The sequence below is a fragment of the Bombus huntii genome, chromosome 10, assembly GCF_024542735.1.
Source record: "Bombus huntii isolate Logan2020A chromosome 10, iyBomHunt1.1, whole genome shotgun sequence".
Lineage (NCBI taxonomy): Eukaryota > Metazoa > Arthropoda > Insecta > Hymenoptera > Apidae > Bombus > Bombus huntii.
The window spans coordinates 8,046,045-8,063,744 of NC_066247.1; the positions used below are offsets into that span (position 1 = coordinate 8,046,045).

At 44.4% G+C, this 17,700-nt stretch overlaps 1 protein-coding gene across 1 annotated transcript in view; it reads right to left on the reverse strand.

Moving 5' to 3' along the window:
- The window catches only part of LOC126869914 (alpha-2B adrenergic receptor), a 127,097-nt gene extending 111,130 nt beyond the window's left edge, over positions 1-15,967 (reverse strand). The window contains exon 1 of the mRNA XM_050627103.1: positions 11,657-15,967. Within this exon, the coding sequence (XP_050483060.1) occupies positions 11,657-12,808 (1,152 nt within the window). The 5' untranslated portion in view covers positions 12,809-15,967. The remainder of the gene's footprint in view (positions 1-11,656) is intronic.
- Positions 15,968-17,700: the final 1,733 nt, after the last annotated feature.

The following is a 17,700-nucleotide window of genomic DNA, read 5'->3' on the forward strand; positions in this document are numbered from 1 at the left end:
AATTATTAGAACGCCTGGAGGGATCTGTATCGATATTCTTCGGATTACGAACGACGCGAGGTATTCGTTACTCGATTTGCTCGCTCCATACTGCGCGACATTCCACGGATAATTAATATCGCGCTTAATCATCCTTCACGTAGCGTAATATGTACATAGGACGCAGAATTTCACGTGTGATACATTTTACACGATTAAAATTAAAATATCTTTTAAACTATTTCTTCGCTTAAAAAATATCAAGAACCCTGAAAACTCGAAAAAATATGAAGTAAGAAAGGCTTGAATCACAGCATTCGCTGTTCTGAACCAATTAACTTTTTCCGTGACACAATTTTTTCTGTCGATGAAAGTAGCCAATAATAAGATATAATAGAATTTAATGAGAATCTCAATCTTTCTAACTGTTTTATTAATATTAGACACAGGAACACGATTTTTTAAAGATAAATATAACAAATTTTGTTCGATTTCAATTCCTCTGAAGATCGTATCTCGATTTTCCACGATAGTTCCTTTAATAGATGTTTTGACAATCGATGTTTTGTATCTAGGCATCCAAGATGAACGAAACACTATGCATAATATCTTGTAATAGCGTGTTAATTGGTTTAGTTTTGAAGTTAAAGGTCGACGAATATTAAAAATGGAATAACATTGGTTAAAAGAAGGGAAAATTAAATAGACGAAGATATCCCATTAAAACTACGGCGTGCAGATTGTGGTTAAAAGAAAAGAAACGGAGGAAATGGAAATGTCGGATGGAAGCTGAATATTCGTGAGCGAGTGTCAGGAACGAACGAACGACACGTCGAAATGCAGAGGATATTGTAATAGCGGAATAGGAGATGTTTCGAAAATCGAAACGAAAAAATCGAATTTCTACGACCAGGCGTAGGATAGAATAAATACGAGACGGTCCGATGGGACTGTCTTTGAGGGTTGAAATTCATGAAATTCAGGAAATAAATTTAAAATTCAGCAGCGAAGGCGACGTTCCGGTACCTCGAATGAATTGGAATTTTTCAATAGGAAAAATGCAGATCTATTTAACCAGCTTTTGCAAAAAGATATTTTTAACACATCAGAGTTCATTGAAAGAATATTTCATTTAATTCTGATGATTTTCTATCCGCAATCAATATATCTGAAGTTTGAATTTGAAGAACAAATAATGGATTACATAAATCATTTTGAAAAACACCTTGACATCGTCGTTTTAAGAATTTTTCAATCGCAGAGGTAAGAATTTTTATAAATCGAAAATGATTAATTACTTGTTGGGGAAGTGCACTGAATCATATGAAAATTGCTTTGATCAACAAATATCTGGTGCAATATTTTAAAGAAATTAAGCGCAGTTTCGGAAACCTACACAAACAGACCACCCGGAGCAAGGTAAATCGAGCGAGCAAGAGGAAGTTGCAAGAATCGCGAACAAAGCTGTATGCCAGTAGCACGACGTCGATTTTCACCCTTTCAGCCTTCGGCCAGTCGTTTTCGACGTGGTTTACTCGAGCCTCTCGATTAAGGCTGCCGTTCTACGTAATTATCCAATCGATTTCGAGGCCAGGACTCATCGTTTCTTCCGGCGTATCGGTCGGATCGACGGTCTCTCCTCGTTACCTGTAATTTCCAGACAACCCGCCGATCTAATTCAGTCAAGGTGTTGATTCGACGTGATTAAATGTATCAATGGGTCCTTCCTCGGTTACCTCGGTATATCCACGCAGCGAAATAGAGAAGGTGTAACCGACAATTTTCGACGAGGATGAATAGTTTGCGGATAAACGAACCAACTTGTCGCAGCGAAATGAGTTTGCTGGGCTGTGGTCCGTCTGCTCGACTCCACGTCCACGAACCAACCGGTTCCATCGGAATTTCTCATCTCTGCGCTTATTCGATCGTCAACCGATCAGGCAAATCACTTTCACACTGAAAAGTTCGTCGGTCCTTTCCTTGCGCCGTCGCTATGAGAACCGATTTGTTTAAGCTCGAGCTCGATGTTTTCGAACGAGTGGCGTTTGCTTTAAAGTGAACGCGTACACGCAAGATGTAGTAGGGAACACAGTGGATAGCACTAATTCGAGGAATTATTTAATTTAACGAAAAATTTAATAAATTTAACAAAAAAACTGTCTGACTAGACTCGTATAATGTAATTAGTTAACTATCGGAATATTATTAATACCTTGCAAGCTGATATAATTTTTCAACAAGCATATTGAGTTCCTTGTGCTCGATCTTAATTTCTTTCATTGTTACACGCGTATGGAAGAATGTTAAAATAAGGTTCCGAAATATTTACCAATTTCTCTACTGTATCATACGTAATCGTTTGTGAAATTACATTTTTGGTCATATTCGAAGAAATAGAATGTTTGGACAAACATTTGAAACAACTGAAAAAAGTTTTTCAATTTTCAATTGGACTGGTAGACTACGTGTAAGGAGGCGTTAGCAGTAGGATGTCCAATTAATCCAGGCCAGCTTTATTACCGGAGGTCTAGTGCGGTCTATGGTTCACCAAGGCACACAAGGGCCTGTCGGATTTATCATGCCTAATCGGGCAGCCGCAGTCGTGGTCGTAGAGCAATCGTCGCCGCGACGGCCGTTAATCCGTGTCTTCGATCGCAGCGCTCGCTTTTTCACCAATCTGTGTCAACGTTCGATCATTCCACGCCAGTCAACTTTGGGCGAGTGAAAACTCATGGTCAAACCGCGATGTTTGTCGACGATGCGCCTACACCAGACGGCAGATCTAAACAAGATCTTTCGACCGTAAAAGCTCCGCAAAAATTCCTACTACGAAACTGAAATTTTTCGTTGGTCTCAAACGTCCATATTATTTGTATAGAATAATTTGTATAGAATTTGTATAAAATTTTGCCAGTTATTCGATTCACTCCGGCGCAGTAATATTTAACTTCTCGCGAGAAATATCATTCGACAAGCACAGGCCCGAAAAAACGTTTATCCAGTAAACCGTTCATCTCGAGCGTTAGAAAAAGAACGGTAATAAATTACTGGCGGTACAAACGTTACGCTTTAAACCTGTGAACGTGATTACACTCGGCGCTCGGAAATGAATTACGTTATCATAATTGCGATAACCACACATCAACGTAGCATTTCATAGAAACAAGCCGAGATTCGCAAAAAATTTCGCCACGGGTCATGGCCGCGCGTTATCCGACTGGGTTATGAGATTTCGCCGTAAAACAGTACGAAGAGACGAAGTAGCTCCTACAGGGCATTCGTAATCAGTTGAAATTTCCATGTTATACGGTTCCTTAGATATGATGAATCTCATAAGACAATTGAATAGCACGTTCATGGTTTATTTATAATGGAAAATTCAAAACGAGACAATTAAATTCTGGCGAGAAAATTTCTCATTTTATTCATATAAAGTAAAAAAATCTATTTGGAGAAAAAATTTTGCACGTGGCTGTATACGATGTTTCAATTATATTTGATCATAAGCGTCAGAAAAGATCGCGAGTTCCTTGGAACGACGTTTGAGAGAATAGAAAAAAGGAGAAATTCGTGCCTCTAAGATACGCTTCGAACAAGCCACGTGCATTGTGCATTTCGTTAGCAGCAACTTGCCGCTGGAAATCGGAGACGATACTTTTGCGAGCTCGTTATCGAAATACACTCTGTAGAAGAAAGCCGATCGCAGTGTTTCGCTGATATCTGGAAAAACACGACTATCACGATGCTGCCCATCGTTAAATTTTGCGAAATATCCCTATTAGTTTTACTCGTCGCTATAAATAATCCAAAAATTGCAAAAAATTTTTTAGAAGCACCATCGTTCTTTTGCCGAGGAAGCTTCCTTTAATAGTTTTCAATTTTCATATTTCACATTACATTGTAGTATCGGAAATTTTGTTCGTTTAGATCTCTCTTGATACAAAACATATTTTAACAGTCTATACTCAATTCAACAATTTGATGTATAGGAAATATAGCCTTTCCTATTTGTATTACAAATAACGAATTTTTATACCAAAAGTCTCCGGATTCAGGAAAAATCCGTGCGAGGTTGTGGGACAATTAAATGAATCGGATTTTCTAATTTAGAAGCCAGTACCATTCTCAAGGACAAACGCACGCGAAGCTCTGAGAATCAGTCGTCTCCACTGCCAATAAACTCGAATCCTGACACTCGATGAAACGTGAGAGTAAAAATACGCGGGATATCGAGAGATTACGAGGTAATAGGAAATCGCACGAGAAAGAACTCTCGATGCATCCCGCTACGATCTGTCGTAGCTATCGCTTCCCGAATTTTCTTGCATTTCTACGTCACCGTGTCCTAAGTATACAGGGTGTCCCAGTATCGATGATACAATCGACAGGAAAACGATTCAATATGTAAAAACAAATTGAAAATATAGTTTTTTGGAAAATAGAGTTTGAAATATTGCCAAATAGGTATACTTAAAACTCGACCAATTTCGAACTGAACAAGGGCGAGTAACCGATAGAAGATTGTTCTATGGGTGAAAATAAGTCGAGATAATAGCCAAATTAAAAGAGAGTCTTAAATGAAACAAATTTTTATAGCGGGAGACCAACATAAAAAGTAGGAAAACATTTGCGACAGTAAAACGAACAGCAGGGCCGGTAAATCTTGCGAGGTATCGTTGAATCTCGACGATGTGTCAGGGAAAATTGGGTTCGTGCTTCGGGGGCGGTCTGAGTACTCGGAAATTTTATTTCGACCTCCTAGCGTAGTCGAAATGCACGTCGCGAGTATCGTTGAATTCTGGGAATGAATCCTTTAACATCTTGCTTATACAACCGCGATTTCGTCAGTTTCGTGATTTCAGGGCAAATCAATCGGTCGAAAAAGGGAGAAAAGAAAGAGAAAAGGGAAAGAGAAACTAGTCTGAAAGAGTCCAACGAATGAATTTTAAAGAACGAGTGGATGTTTATTTAAAATACTGGAATTGGGAGTTGCTTTCTTATTCCAGCAGACTTTCAACTGTTATTAAACGCGAAGTGACAGAGTCTTATCATCGCATGGATTTAATAAAAGATTATGGGCAAAACGTTAGTTTGCAGATAATCGTTATAGCCCAAGATACAAATGGCTTTTACGAAACATTTGCGACTTTCGGTTCGATTATGTTAATGGATATCCCAGCTTAAAGGTTTAATTTATGACCACGTTATATTGTTGTCGCACGGTATATTTATAGTTGACAACATAGCTCGTATAGACACGCCGACCAAATGGCTTCGCCGATGCAGTCGTCGCTGTATCGTCTCTACGCGACACGTGCGATCGTGCTGCGTTTACCACGTCAATGGAAATCGTTTCCAGTTCGATGGAAACAATTGTGGATTCACATCGATTCGCTTTGTCGACGTGGCATTGCCTTTGACGCTGTTGGCCCTTTGAATCCATCGAATTTTCGGTTCTTATTTTACGCTAATTTTCTTATTCTAGCATAATGACTTTTCACAAAGGAAAACCAATTTGATAGGTTTTCTGTTTGCCTTTTTTAATTGCAGTTAAATATAGTTAAAAGTCAAGGCTGTCGGATGAAGAGGAGTTTAGTGGCAAGTTGCTTCGTAATTTGGGTAATTCGATCAATGGACGCGAAGAAATCAGTTTTTCTTTCGAACAGCGTAACTGTAAGCGTAATGGGGGATTCGGTAAATTTCAAGGAAAATACAATTTCCAGCATTGTTGCATGAACGCTTTAGCTGGAAAGGCAAAGGCCACTGTCAGAAGCTTCGAGTTCTTCGCATTTCTCGCCCGAGCGAGCTGCAACTCCTTCAACCCGTCAATCCAACGCTGCAATACGCTCGAGCGTGGCGTTTTTGCGCCTTTGCAAATTTCATTGTAAATCGTGCACAGCCAAGCATTTTCTTTCGAACATTGACGCGAGCTCTGTCCTGCCTCTGGAGCAATCACGTGCACACTTCAAAGTGAACCCATCGTAGGCGAGAATCCTTCGAGAAATGTCGTATCGTCTTCTCGGAGCTCTCGACTGGATGCACCATTTTCCGGAGAAAGCCTTTCGAAGATGAAGTCCAGTAGTAAAATTCGAAGAGCCTACATTTTTTAAACCCTCCATCATTTGCCAGCATCTTCTCGGCGGTAACCTTTTTAGGATTAGAATTTCCCTTTGCCAGTGAAAACGCTTTTTTTATTGATAATAATTCTTTTATTATCAATGGTACGAATACATATTTTTAGTTCGTTGGCTTTCGCCAGGCTGAAAGAAACGCCATGTTGATTATCAAACTCCGTTCCATCCAACATGATTTTTTGATCAGTTTTTCGACGACCTTCCTGCATTCTTCATTTTTAGTATCACGAAATAGTTGCGTCTTTTCGCCGAATCAGTAGCTAGGGCTTCAGCCGTAAAAACTCACTAGCACTTTGATTAACATTTCCATTGCCCGCGAAGACAGCGAGACTCGAAATGGCCGCGAAAGGATTTCCATTTCATTACCCGATAGCTCTTGGCCAGGGTTAATTCGAAATTCCCCGAACGAAATCGACTTGCTGTCACGTCTTGCTGAGAGGGATGGGGAGAAGAAACCGGAGTCTCGGTAGAAATTTATTAGAACTTGTAACAGATAATGCACCCCAGAGATGCAACTTCCGTGCGCCAGGCGTGAACTTAAGCGCATTAGGAGATTGAAGCACGTCCGTACCCGGGAGGCTGTTGCGAAACTTAAACAAATGTCTGGTCCGCTATTTATCCGAGCTGCTTAACAAACCCTTCGAAACGTACCATACCGCGATTACTTCGCGAGAACGAAACGAAGTCGTTTGAAGGTTTCCACGTCGCGTCAGCATCCGAAAACGTGTTTCATGACAAGACAGAAGAAGCGAGGTTGTCTCGACCAAGTGATGAATAGACGTGAAATGTACGTGGTGTTTCCAAAGTATATCTCAATGAAGTGGGGGATAATAGGCTGGATGATTAAAGGAGCACTTCTTGCTTAAGAAAATATATTCACGTGACAGGTCCGATTGCTTTTCATTATAGCGACAGAACTCTCAAACTATGCAATGTAGAAGCTGGCTGTCTATTGGCGAGTATTCACTAGATATAAATTGATCAGAAGTAACATTAATCAATTGCATGTGGGAAAAATGCAGAGAAAAGTCGTGATTTTACAAATAGTACTTTTTAAAATCTACGTTTATGCTATCCACGTGTGAAGAATGAATTTATGGAAGCTGAGAAATTAAAAGATATACTAAAAATGGAATTGGTCAGTTTGACTTTTGAATATATCAATCGATAACTAGATTTCTATAACTCGTAATGAAAAAGATGTTCCTCCCGTCATTGCCTATTTGATTAATCTACACTCCTGAAACATCTTGTACACGTACAGTTGTTTGATAAACTGTCGAAAACGAGAAGAGTGGTTGGATTTGGAAACAGGTCTGTAGTTTCAGTCGTGGATCTAATTTCTTAAAGAGCCTGTAAGCTCTTGAATCTTCTTACCTCTTGCTTTGCACACTGTTTTCCTGAAGTTTCTTAGGGAAACGACTACTATTTAATGCACGTTCCGTAAAGGATCAATTGTAAGAAGACACAATAAATCCTAATCCCTAAAGGAACATTTCCTCTTCTTCTTAAAATCTCCGATTTATTCCTCTGTCGCAAAATAATTCATCGCTCGTATCTTATTTTTTGCTCGAACTCATCGCTTGCTTCGACTGACCAACGAAAGTATCAAGCTGTGGACCATTATAAATTCTGCGAATGTTTCAAAGGCCATAAAAAGTCCGTTAATTACGGACTAATGAACGATGTAACAGGGGTCGAGGTGAAACGATACTTTCAACTTTATTTCCACTCCTTGAAAAGTTGATAGTTAAGAGACTTTACGGATGAATCGCGGCAACGCGCTTTTATGTTCGAAACACTTTAATCGAGCACAAATTCCGGCGACCAGAAGCCTGCCACCCTTTTAAGTTCCGGCTTCAGCTTTCCTTGACGAGCTTTGTGAAGCGCTTTATAACCACCGACCTCTTTGTCGCGGGTCTTGTTGACGGAAAGACCCGGTAAACAGTGAATTCCACTTTTTTATCGAAACCTGTTCTCGTTCTTCGAACATAAACCGGTCTCGTAATTGCATTACGCGATAACGTTTGCTTTTTGCCAATGCTATAATACCAGTGTCTCCTTCTTGTTTCGCTATTTGGCAAGCTGGCCATCTTCTGCGACGATTCTATTCGCTAGACCAGCGTCTGCTAGACCACAGCTAGATCGAAAATTCTCTGAAAGGCGCCACCTGAACTACGACGCTGGCTTTTTTATTCCAACGATTCTCTCTATAACAGACTACAGCTCTTGCCGAATGCGATATTAGGCTCGAAGAAAGAAGATGTTAGCCATTTCGTGGCGCCAGTTATCGGTAAGAAGACGTTTCTAAGCGATATTCGCACAATCGTACCGCGCTAATTTCGTATCTGCGAGGATTCTGAAGAATCGTCGAGGACGGAGGGTGAGAAAGAAACGGAAATGAATCTTCCTCAAGGCTGCGCCGGTATTTTTCTCCGACGTGATTCAACGTTGGCTCGCGGTAGAACCGCTATTACGAAGCTGACAATCTCGCGACCACCGCGCCGCTTGTCGTTGAATCTCCACGAAGCGGTGACAAATGAACAGAGACAAATACTTGCTGATAGAAGACGGCCGAAGAGAGGGACGAAGGATTGCGCTTCAATCTTTTAACGCGATTAGCTTGCCAGCCTTTGCTGAACCAGGAGGAAAAAAGCGATGGAAACGAGCAAAAGTCTCGGCGTTTCCCGTTCTTCCACTCCCGTGCGCTCTGACAGCGCGTTCGCCTGGTTGCTTTTGCCGCTTAATTCTGTTCTTTTCTTTGCCATTTCGTTAAGCATTCGTAGTTGAGAACTTCCCTCGCGGGAACAAGCCATTACGTCCCTTATACCGGTGGAAGTAGCAATAATCTATCGCGCAGAGCCGAGTGAGTAGGAAAATTTTAAACCAGTGCTACGAGATTATAATTGAAGAGATCTGCGTTTGTGCACAAAGGCGATCGTAACTTTAAATCTCTTAAAGTTAAATCTCATAAATTTTACATGAAAAGAAAAGCATTTTGTCATTTAGCTATCATAAATCCAATCGTATCATCAGTCTTCATATTCGATATACAATGCCGTGACACGATTTTCTTTCACACCACGATAATATCATCATTACATCACGATATAATTATAATTCAAGACAGCCGATGCCTCGTCTATCTTTCAGGAATCATCTGATATTTCGTAAAGAAAACGTATGACAGGCTACAAGTCTGCTAATAGAATCAACAGAAGAACAAAATTGTCTTAATAAGATATGATCAGATCCGCGACACAGAACGGTGTTCTTGCATTACACGTACTCGTGGCGCCGTGCGGCCGCTTAATGGCGCGCGAGCCGGATTTTACACGAGAGAGACTCGACCGTATCGCGCGAACTTAATGCCGACTTCAGTCAACACGCGCGGCTTAGCCCGATAAGCTTAGCCCCTTGATTCCGCGTCGCGCGGCGTCCTGTTCCCTGTCACCCGATTTCATCTACCTGCTCCTCCTATTACACTCTCTTCAGTCATACCAACTTCGCTTATTCATCCTTCAAGCCGCGCGAAATTCACGAACGTTGGTTCGTGATTCGCGTGTACCTAATGACTCGCCCCGTCACGATACGCTTCCTTTGAACACCACAGGCGATAACTTCGGTTACAACGCGACTTTTTCGCTTTCTCTCGATGCCTGCTCGAAGAAACTTGTAACAAGTTCTATAGAGAACCGACTGATCTCAACGAAAAGTCGTACTAGTTGGGGATAATGTAACGTTAACTTTCAAACGCATAGTAACATACGCTCCCTCTCATAGGTACGAAGACAGAAGAGGCAACATTGAACGAGTATCGGGAAATTATTATAATCATTGGCACGTTATTATTATTGCATTTGGAATATAAACTATAAAAATTCATATATTCGGTATTATAATGACGATTAAATTAAATAACTTCCTCGTCTATAATCGTCACATTTATCGATAATTGTTTAAGTAAAAGACTACAAAAAAGTGACGTAGGCATTTAAAACAATTTTTCTATAATTGTAATAGGATTGAGGTTTCGAAATTTAAACGAACGTAACTCGACGCCTTGGGCACGTTGTTAAGAGAACAAAAGGCAAAATTGCTTGGTAGATGGTTAACAAGCGAAATACGAAACCTTTTTCCCGTCGTTAGATCTCAAAGGTTATTAACATTGCGAAGCCAGAATTGGCCGAGTCATCGTTGCAGCCGGCAACAACAGGTAGCCTCGCGAGGTTCGATTGCGCGTATTAATAGCGGCCGGTTGGTTTCGAGTTGCGTGGCTCGTTTCTGAAAATTCGCTCCGTTAAAAAGTTCGCGTTCCAGTCACGAGTGCGCGAGGCTTAATTAAACCGCGCGCGCAACCGACCGATAAAGCGGCGAAGCCTTCCAATTAGCGGGAAACAACGTGATCAACGGGAACGATAAACCTTTGGGTTCCTCGAAACGTCGACGAAAATTCGCGTTTCGATCCGCAACTTCGATTGGATCTGGCTGCGGAAGTAGAACTCGTTGCGCTACAATGGAACCGTGTTTTCGGAGAAAGTCAGAAATGAAAGAAAGAAATTGGGATAGCGAAAAAAAAAAAAGAGAAACACGATGGAATTGTAGAGAAGTCAGCAGTAACGCGCACAAAGTATCGGGGGATAGAGTTGCAATCTTGCAGAACGTTTTGTGGAGGCCGACATAAGCAGACTTCGAGGAGTTGGGCATGAAAGTGAGTTTTACCGATGCATAAAAGGCGACCGCCCGATTGTGTGACCAGTATAAACCGACAAAATACCATGTGCGAGGAAATTTTTTAGTATACCGTGTCTATTTTTCTACGTGATTTGAATGAAGGTCTGATTTTAAGAGTAAACGATCTAATAAGTATGGCAATAAAATTGGTCTAAGCTTCGTATGTTTACGATGCAACCCCGTTATTCGTACCCGATCGCAAAAGGAACTCGAATTGATCCGATAAATTTGAATCTCTGATTCTCGCTATTTGCCGGTCCATCGTTTCTCCCACTCGAACAATGAATCCATCTATTGGAAGTAATTAAGTGCTCAAGCGGGATTCGTCGGTGATAAGTAGACAAATTATACGGTCAAGTAAGAACGATCTGTACCTATGGTTACCACTCGGCCGGATAAACGATTTCGCTAAAAGTCGTTTCAAAGATCGCGAAGAAATTTCGTCGTCTTTTTTGCTTTCTAGACTCCTTCTCGCTACGACCGATTTAATTTCGCGTCTGGAAGATGAAACAGGAGCTCGTAATCTGTCATCTGCAACGACCGCCCGACCCCTAACAACCAGTTTCGGGGAAATAATTAACTCTTGTATTACCCGCTCCTGTTTGCTCGAGTGCAACCGAGTAAATTGTATTTTAAACAGTAACTAACCAGACTAGGACTCGAGCATCTGTACCTTTGCGCGTTATTCCATCTCTACTTTATTCCCTTATAAGATTTTATTCAATTTCATTTCTGTCAAATATCGTATAAATTGGACGATGAACGCGAACATGTTTAATCGTGAAATGAAAAAAAAGGTGATCTCTTACCTTACACTTAGGATATTCTTCAGCAGGCGTAGGTCTCTTCCAGCCCAATAGGGGTGGTATGCAAACGAGAGCAGACAAAAGCCACACGAGCGCTATCATCAGAGCTGCCCTGGCCGGAGTCCTCTTCTTTAGGTAATCCACCGCCTGCGTGATGCTCCAGAATCTGTCCAAACTTATCAGACACAAGTTCATGATACTGGCGGTGCACAGTAACACATCCATGGCCGAGTAAATGTCACACCACCAATAGCCGAAGATCCAGTATCCCATAATTTCATTTGCCAACGAGAAAGGCATAATTACCAGGCCCAGAAAGAAGTCAGCCACGGCTAGGCTAGCTATAAACCAGTTCTGTATATTCTTCAGTGCTTTCTCGGTGGCTATGGCAATGATCACCAGCATGTTCCCCACGACGATCACGATCATCAACAGCGTGGCCAGGATGGATGCCAGAATGATGTGTGGCAGCGTATATCCGGATGGATACAAGCTCTCCCCGAACACGACGTACGACGTTTCGTTGCACAGGCTGCCGTTACACGGGAACAAGAGACTCTCGTTGAAAGAATCGTTGAACGATCCACCGATATCCTCCATTATGCCGCCCAAGCCGAACAACAGCTCCAGCTCTCTCAGACCTTCTACGTCGTCCTGGTCGGTGGTGACACCACCGGTGGTACTATCGAAAGCAACGGTGCTTTCCGCGCTGGTATTAGCGACCTCCACTTCGCCCAACTGTTCGGTGACGAGGAAGGGCAATCTGGTACCCGACACGATATCCCCAGCACGGAATCTAGCGCAGGCACAATCACCGGTTCTCTCGATCGGTGCCACCTGTCGAACGTTTGCCTCGGTAGCCGTGTCGTTGCCGGTGTCGGAGGATTGCTGTTCGACGTCTGGTCCTTGGTTGATTTGATCGGGGATTCGGGTGGTTCCACGATCGTCGTGAGTCGTGGTCGCGGCGGCTATCAGCCGGTGCAGTTGCTGCTCTTCGGTGAGGATCGCGCTATCAATCGAGTGGGCCTCGTTAGTGGAAGACGTAGTGCCACCGGTTGGTCGAGACCACGTCATGTTCTCGTCGAAGACGCTGGTGGACGCCGTAGTCGGACTACCGGCGGCGTCGATGGTCATAATGCTGCCGAGGAGCGGCATCACTCGCACCCTCGCCGTCGACTGTAGATGCTATCTCGACAAAGTCGAGGCGGACGTGGTGGCCGCGCGCGAGTAGCAGCGTGCACCGGGTGCAAGCTCGAGTAGCAGCAACAGCAGGATGGTAGTGGTCTCGTCGCATCTCGAGGCCAGGGGCGTCATGCCCGTTTCAGGATGAGGTCATCGTCATTAAACGGACAATGGCGTGTGGCCTGTGTAGCTTCTTGGCGACAGCGGATAATCCGTTCCTTCTTTCCTGGATCTCTCTTCGGTTCGAATAGAGAGGAAGGAAGGAAGGAAGGAAGGAAGGAACGGCTGCTTTTTCTACTCGTTACTTGACGCACAGTCCTTTCTGTATCGAACTATTGTTCGTGGGAACTTGGATACTCTCGGCTATACGCTTTCTTCGTGAGAAACGTATGTACTTTTGTATATAGTTTCACCCTCTGACAAACGAGGGTGTAGAATCACTCGCTCGTTGTGGGCCAAAGTCTTTTAGAATCTGATTTTTAGGCGATTCTCGCCTGGTGATTGCCTACGTACCACCTTCCTGTTCCACGTTGTCGCGCTGGTAGGTTGGCCCTTGATTTATTGCTTGCGTGAGTTGCGACTCCCTCTTCGTATTCCTGGTATTCCGGCCGGTCTCACGATGACGGAGTTAATACGGAAAGAGCGTACAGAGAGATTTATGGATAGTCCGCTGGCTGGTTGGATTCAGGAGATAAAGCCGGATAGGGAAAGGGAGGGAGGCAGCTAGACGGCGAGACGAGAAAGAGAAAAGCGGCCAAGATGGAAAAGAAGGAAAAGATAGAGATTGAGAATGGGCGTGAAAAATTGGTCCCCCTTTTTTACCTTCCTCTTAGATTAAAGCTCAGACACTTTCGAATTAAGCGAACAACGGCCTCCGCGCGATCCGATCGCCCGACGATGATTCTTAAAACGAACTGGTTCGCGAAATCTACTCGGTAGCTATCGACGAGGAGAAAATTGATACCAAGACGGGTCGTGTAGCGTGTCACTTACGACGTTCGATATTCGAGCTATATCATCGTCGAGCTTTCCCTACTCCCCGTAGCTTTTCGTACACGCTTGGCTCTACGTTTGCTTATTCCCGAGTCCGAATGGCGCCCTCAAGCTAATTAATTATCGCGCCCCGGCTAAAAAGGCTAAGCGCTGGATATATACCCGTACTGCTCCGACTTGCGACTTCAGCGAATTGTTTACGATTAAACTCGTAATTTACTCGTCCTGTTTAGTAACCGAATGGAAACACAGAATCGAACGTCGCCCACCACGGGCGAGACAACGAAAATATTCCGCGACAGACAGATTATTTTATATAACTCTACGCACACACAGACACACGCGGCGACGAATCGCGGAACCAGCTTAAGTCCGTAAACGTTCTATACATACACATTTACACGTAATTTGCGTTGCTACTTAGAATCTCTTTGGTTCTCTATAACTCTGATAGGCTCGATTTATTAAATCGTCGCTGCAACGTCATTGCGAGATGGTCCTTAAGTCGTAGCGCAACGACTTATCCTGGTTTATTATTACGTTATTATTACGTTATTATTATAGTGCTAGCACGTAGATCGTTGGAGGAAAATGGCAAGGACCGTGGTACGAAAATGAGTACGCGAGAGGAAGGAAAAAGGAGAATGCGTCTAGGACGTTCCTTCGATCAAAGTCGACGTCCTCGACCCATCTGTACACCTATTTACACGCTCGAGATTCGTCGATACACGTCCCTGAACCCTTTTCCCTACCGCCCGACCTTTAACCCTCTCCTGTTTCACACGGCTGGATCAACAGGATTCATTCGCGCACACCGTGTCCTCGAGTTCGGAATCGGGTAACCTTGCACCAACTGTGCCACCGATTCACGTCAGCTGATCACACAGCGACCGAAGTTCTCTCGACACACGGCAAAAGTTCGCTCGATTATTCCCCTTTGTTCGTCGACACTCTCAGTTTCCAGCCACGAAGCACACGTCCCTCCGTAATTTCGCGAGATCTCGACCAGTAGCGAAGATCACGGTTTCCCTCGTCACGCTGCTAGCTTCTCCATCGAGCTTGACATCCACCACGCGTTCTCCTTCGACTCATTTCCCATGAGAAGCGCCACTCGACGATCGTCGATCGTTATCGTTCGACCCCGAGATTCTTTTCCTCCGAATCTCAGAGCAACGTGGACTTTTTCTCTATCATCGGGATGGATCGCTTCGAGCTTCACTTTGGAATATTCTTCGACAAAAGACTTGCAAACCGGAGGAGCAACGATCTTCGAATTGCCCTTACGTTCCTACCACGTCGTCGTTTCCGCTTGGCCCGTCACGAGGTCCACCGTCGCACGCACGATCCTCGCGGGTTCCTCTTGGAATCACACACGACGAAACACGCGCGGGAAACTCGAGCTTGCGACTCGACGAAGTTCAAGGATAGTTCGAAAAAGACGATTTTACACGAAGATGGAACGATCGAGCGCGGGACACCACTTGCCGGAGACGAGATTCGAAACGACGAAGGGGAAAACCTATCTTTCGATGTTCGAAACTTCCAGCTAAAGTAAACGATAAAAGCGGTAACGGACGTGGCTCTGATCGTGTATCGTACGATAGATTCTATTTAGCGAGTATCAGAATCGTGCGAATCCTCTCTCCTCGTGGTCCTTGAACGGCTGATGCGTGCGTGCGTGCGTATGTGCAGACACCTCGAGGTTGTCTCGTGGATGTTTGGGAACGCACTGCAGCCGCGAGGGACGAGCCAGGAACTCGGACTCCCTCTCGTGTCGTTCGCTGGATAGAGACTCTCCTCGCAGGATCGTGGCGGGCGTGCGACGAAGAAAGTTCGTGGAGAGGGATGGAGCGAGAAAGAACGAGAGCGACTGGTGTGCATGTGCACGTGTAACTCGGTCCACACCGACGTTCGAGCCGCGTGTCCGTGGATTCTCCGCACTCTGTCTATGTTTGTGAACGTGTGTGCATGTATGTGTGTGCACGCGCGGGTGTGCACGCTATCGTATAGGTGAGAGGACGCGGCCGCGCGCGCGCGCCTCTACGTGCACGCGAGAGAGCGAGCGAGAGGGAGAGAGAGAGGTTGGCTAGCTCACTGGAGGCTGACTGGTGGCCCGACCGACCGGTCCGTCCGTCGGTACCAGCGTCGGGGCGCCGTCTGACGGAGTTGCGAGAGCTGCGGCGCAAGCGTCGGGACGCCGCCAGCACCCGACCGACGCGGCCCGACAGTCGACTTTGGACCATCGACCGATCGGTCCGTTGGAGAAAAAATACGCCTGTTCTCCTTATTCTGATAGCGTAGCTTGCCCTTCTCTTTGCAATCTTATCTATGATATCTTTACGTTCGTGCAGCTTTTAAGCAAGGAAAAGGTAGGGAGATTTCCTAGAGTCGGTTAGCAATTATTCGATCGATCGAAGATGATAAATCTCTTTCCTATAAACCCAATAGGCGAAATGGCAACCAGTTGCCAGTTCCCATTGTTCGCCAGATCGATTTGCCCGAATCTCAGATTAGATCTGATCAATTGAACCATCCGGGTCATTGGAAGATGCGTTCCCGCCAGGCCTGCCGTTCCAATTGCCTAGCAGACTGTAATCCATTGCGTGTTGATCGATTGTCCGCTCCGCTTCATAGATCGTGATCGTGACACTAGCAGCAGGATATTTAATATTTCAATTAACTTTGAACTATCCAATTAGACTACTCGCTAATGGATAGCTTAGATACAATAAAGCCGGATATAATTACCAAACCAGGCCAAGTTCAGCGGAAAACTCCGCCAGCTATTCCAAACATCCCCCGTCCAATCCTCTTCTATATCCGAACCATTCAGCCGAGCCGAATTTGGGTCCAGATTTATCCAAGTAATCCAGCGAGCAGCTGGAAGCGTCCACCCTCAACCCCCGGGCTTAATATTCGAAATAGCCATCCCCTCGAGCTATCCCTGCCGCCACTTAATTGTTCACGTTGCTCCCTAGATCGTGAAGTTCACGCGTTGCTTTCCGCCGCGATAACAAACTCTCTGGGGAAGATTCACCTCTGCTGGGAGCTCTGGTCGAGGGAAAACGAGAAGCAAAAGAGGGGGGCGGCAGTGAGCGGCCGAAGCCGCGTCCACTAAAGCCGGCGTCCATTTGCCGGGATCGTAAATTAGGCGACCACAACTTGATAGTCGCCTTTAGAACATCGAGCCACCGGATCGGGAATATATTATGTTGCTCTCTAGCTGGCTGCTTGTTACCAGCCCTAGGGTATATTCATGAACGTGCAACTACCACGATAAGACGAGGAGAAGAGCTCGACGATCAGCAATTCAGGCGTCAGATCGCGATACGCTGATTACGATACCGACATCGGTGTAGCGAAACGTTAATCGGTTGATCAGAGTCGTTGATGGCCGACGTCAACAATCGGCCTCTTCCTCTCTTCGATTCGTTCTCGTTTTCCACGACTGGATCGCGGCTTTAAAGGTGATACTACCAAAGAAACCATTATGGGTGTGGTGTTTTTCTATGGCTTTAAAAGAGATAGAATAAGAATAGAGGTAGCAGTTTAAAGGACGAAATTGGCTGATCGGGTATTCTCTTTTAAAGTTAGTCCCCGAAATGAAGATTTAAGAATGCATAGAATATTTATTGGAAACGCTCTCGGTGGACGTTGAGGCTCGATCTCGGTGACTGTCGGACGGCAGTGTGTTTGAGAATTCGTTATGAGTCGAGGGAAATTTTAACGAACCTATCTTCGGGTCTTATTCGTAAATCGGCCCGCGTTTTCCAGCACTATGGCGGCTGGACGGTGGCAATAAAAATTTCATTAAACGGTTCCCGGTATGTTCTCAGGTTACGATACTTTTCCGATGCTTTATTAAATTTTTA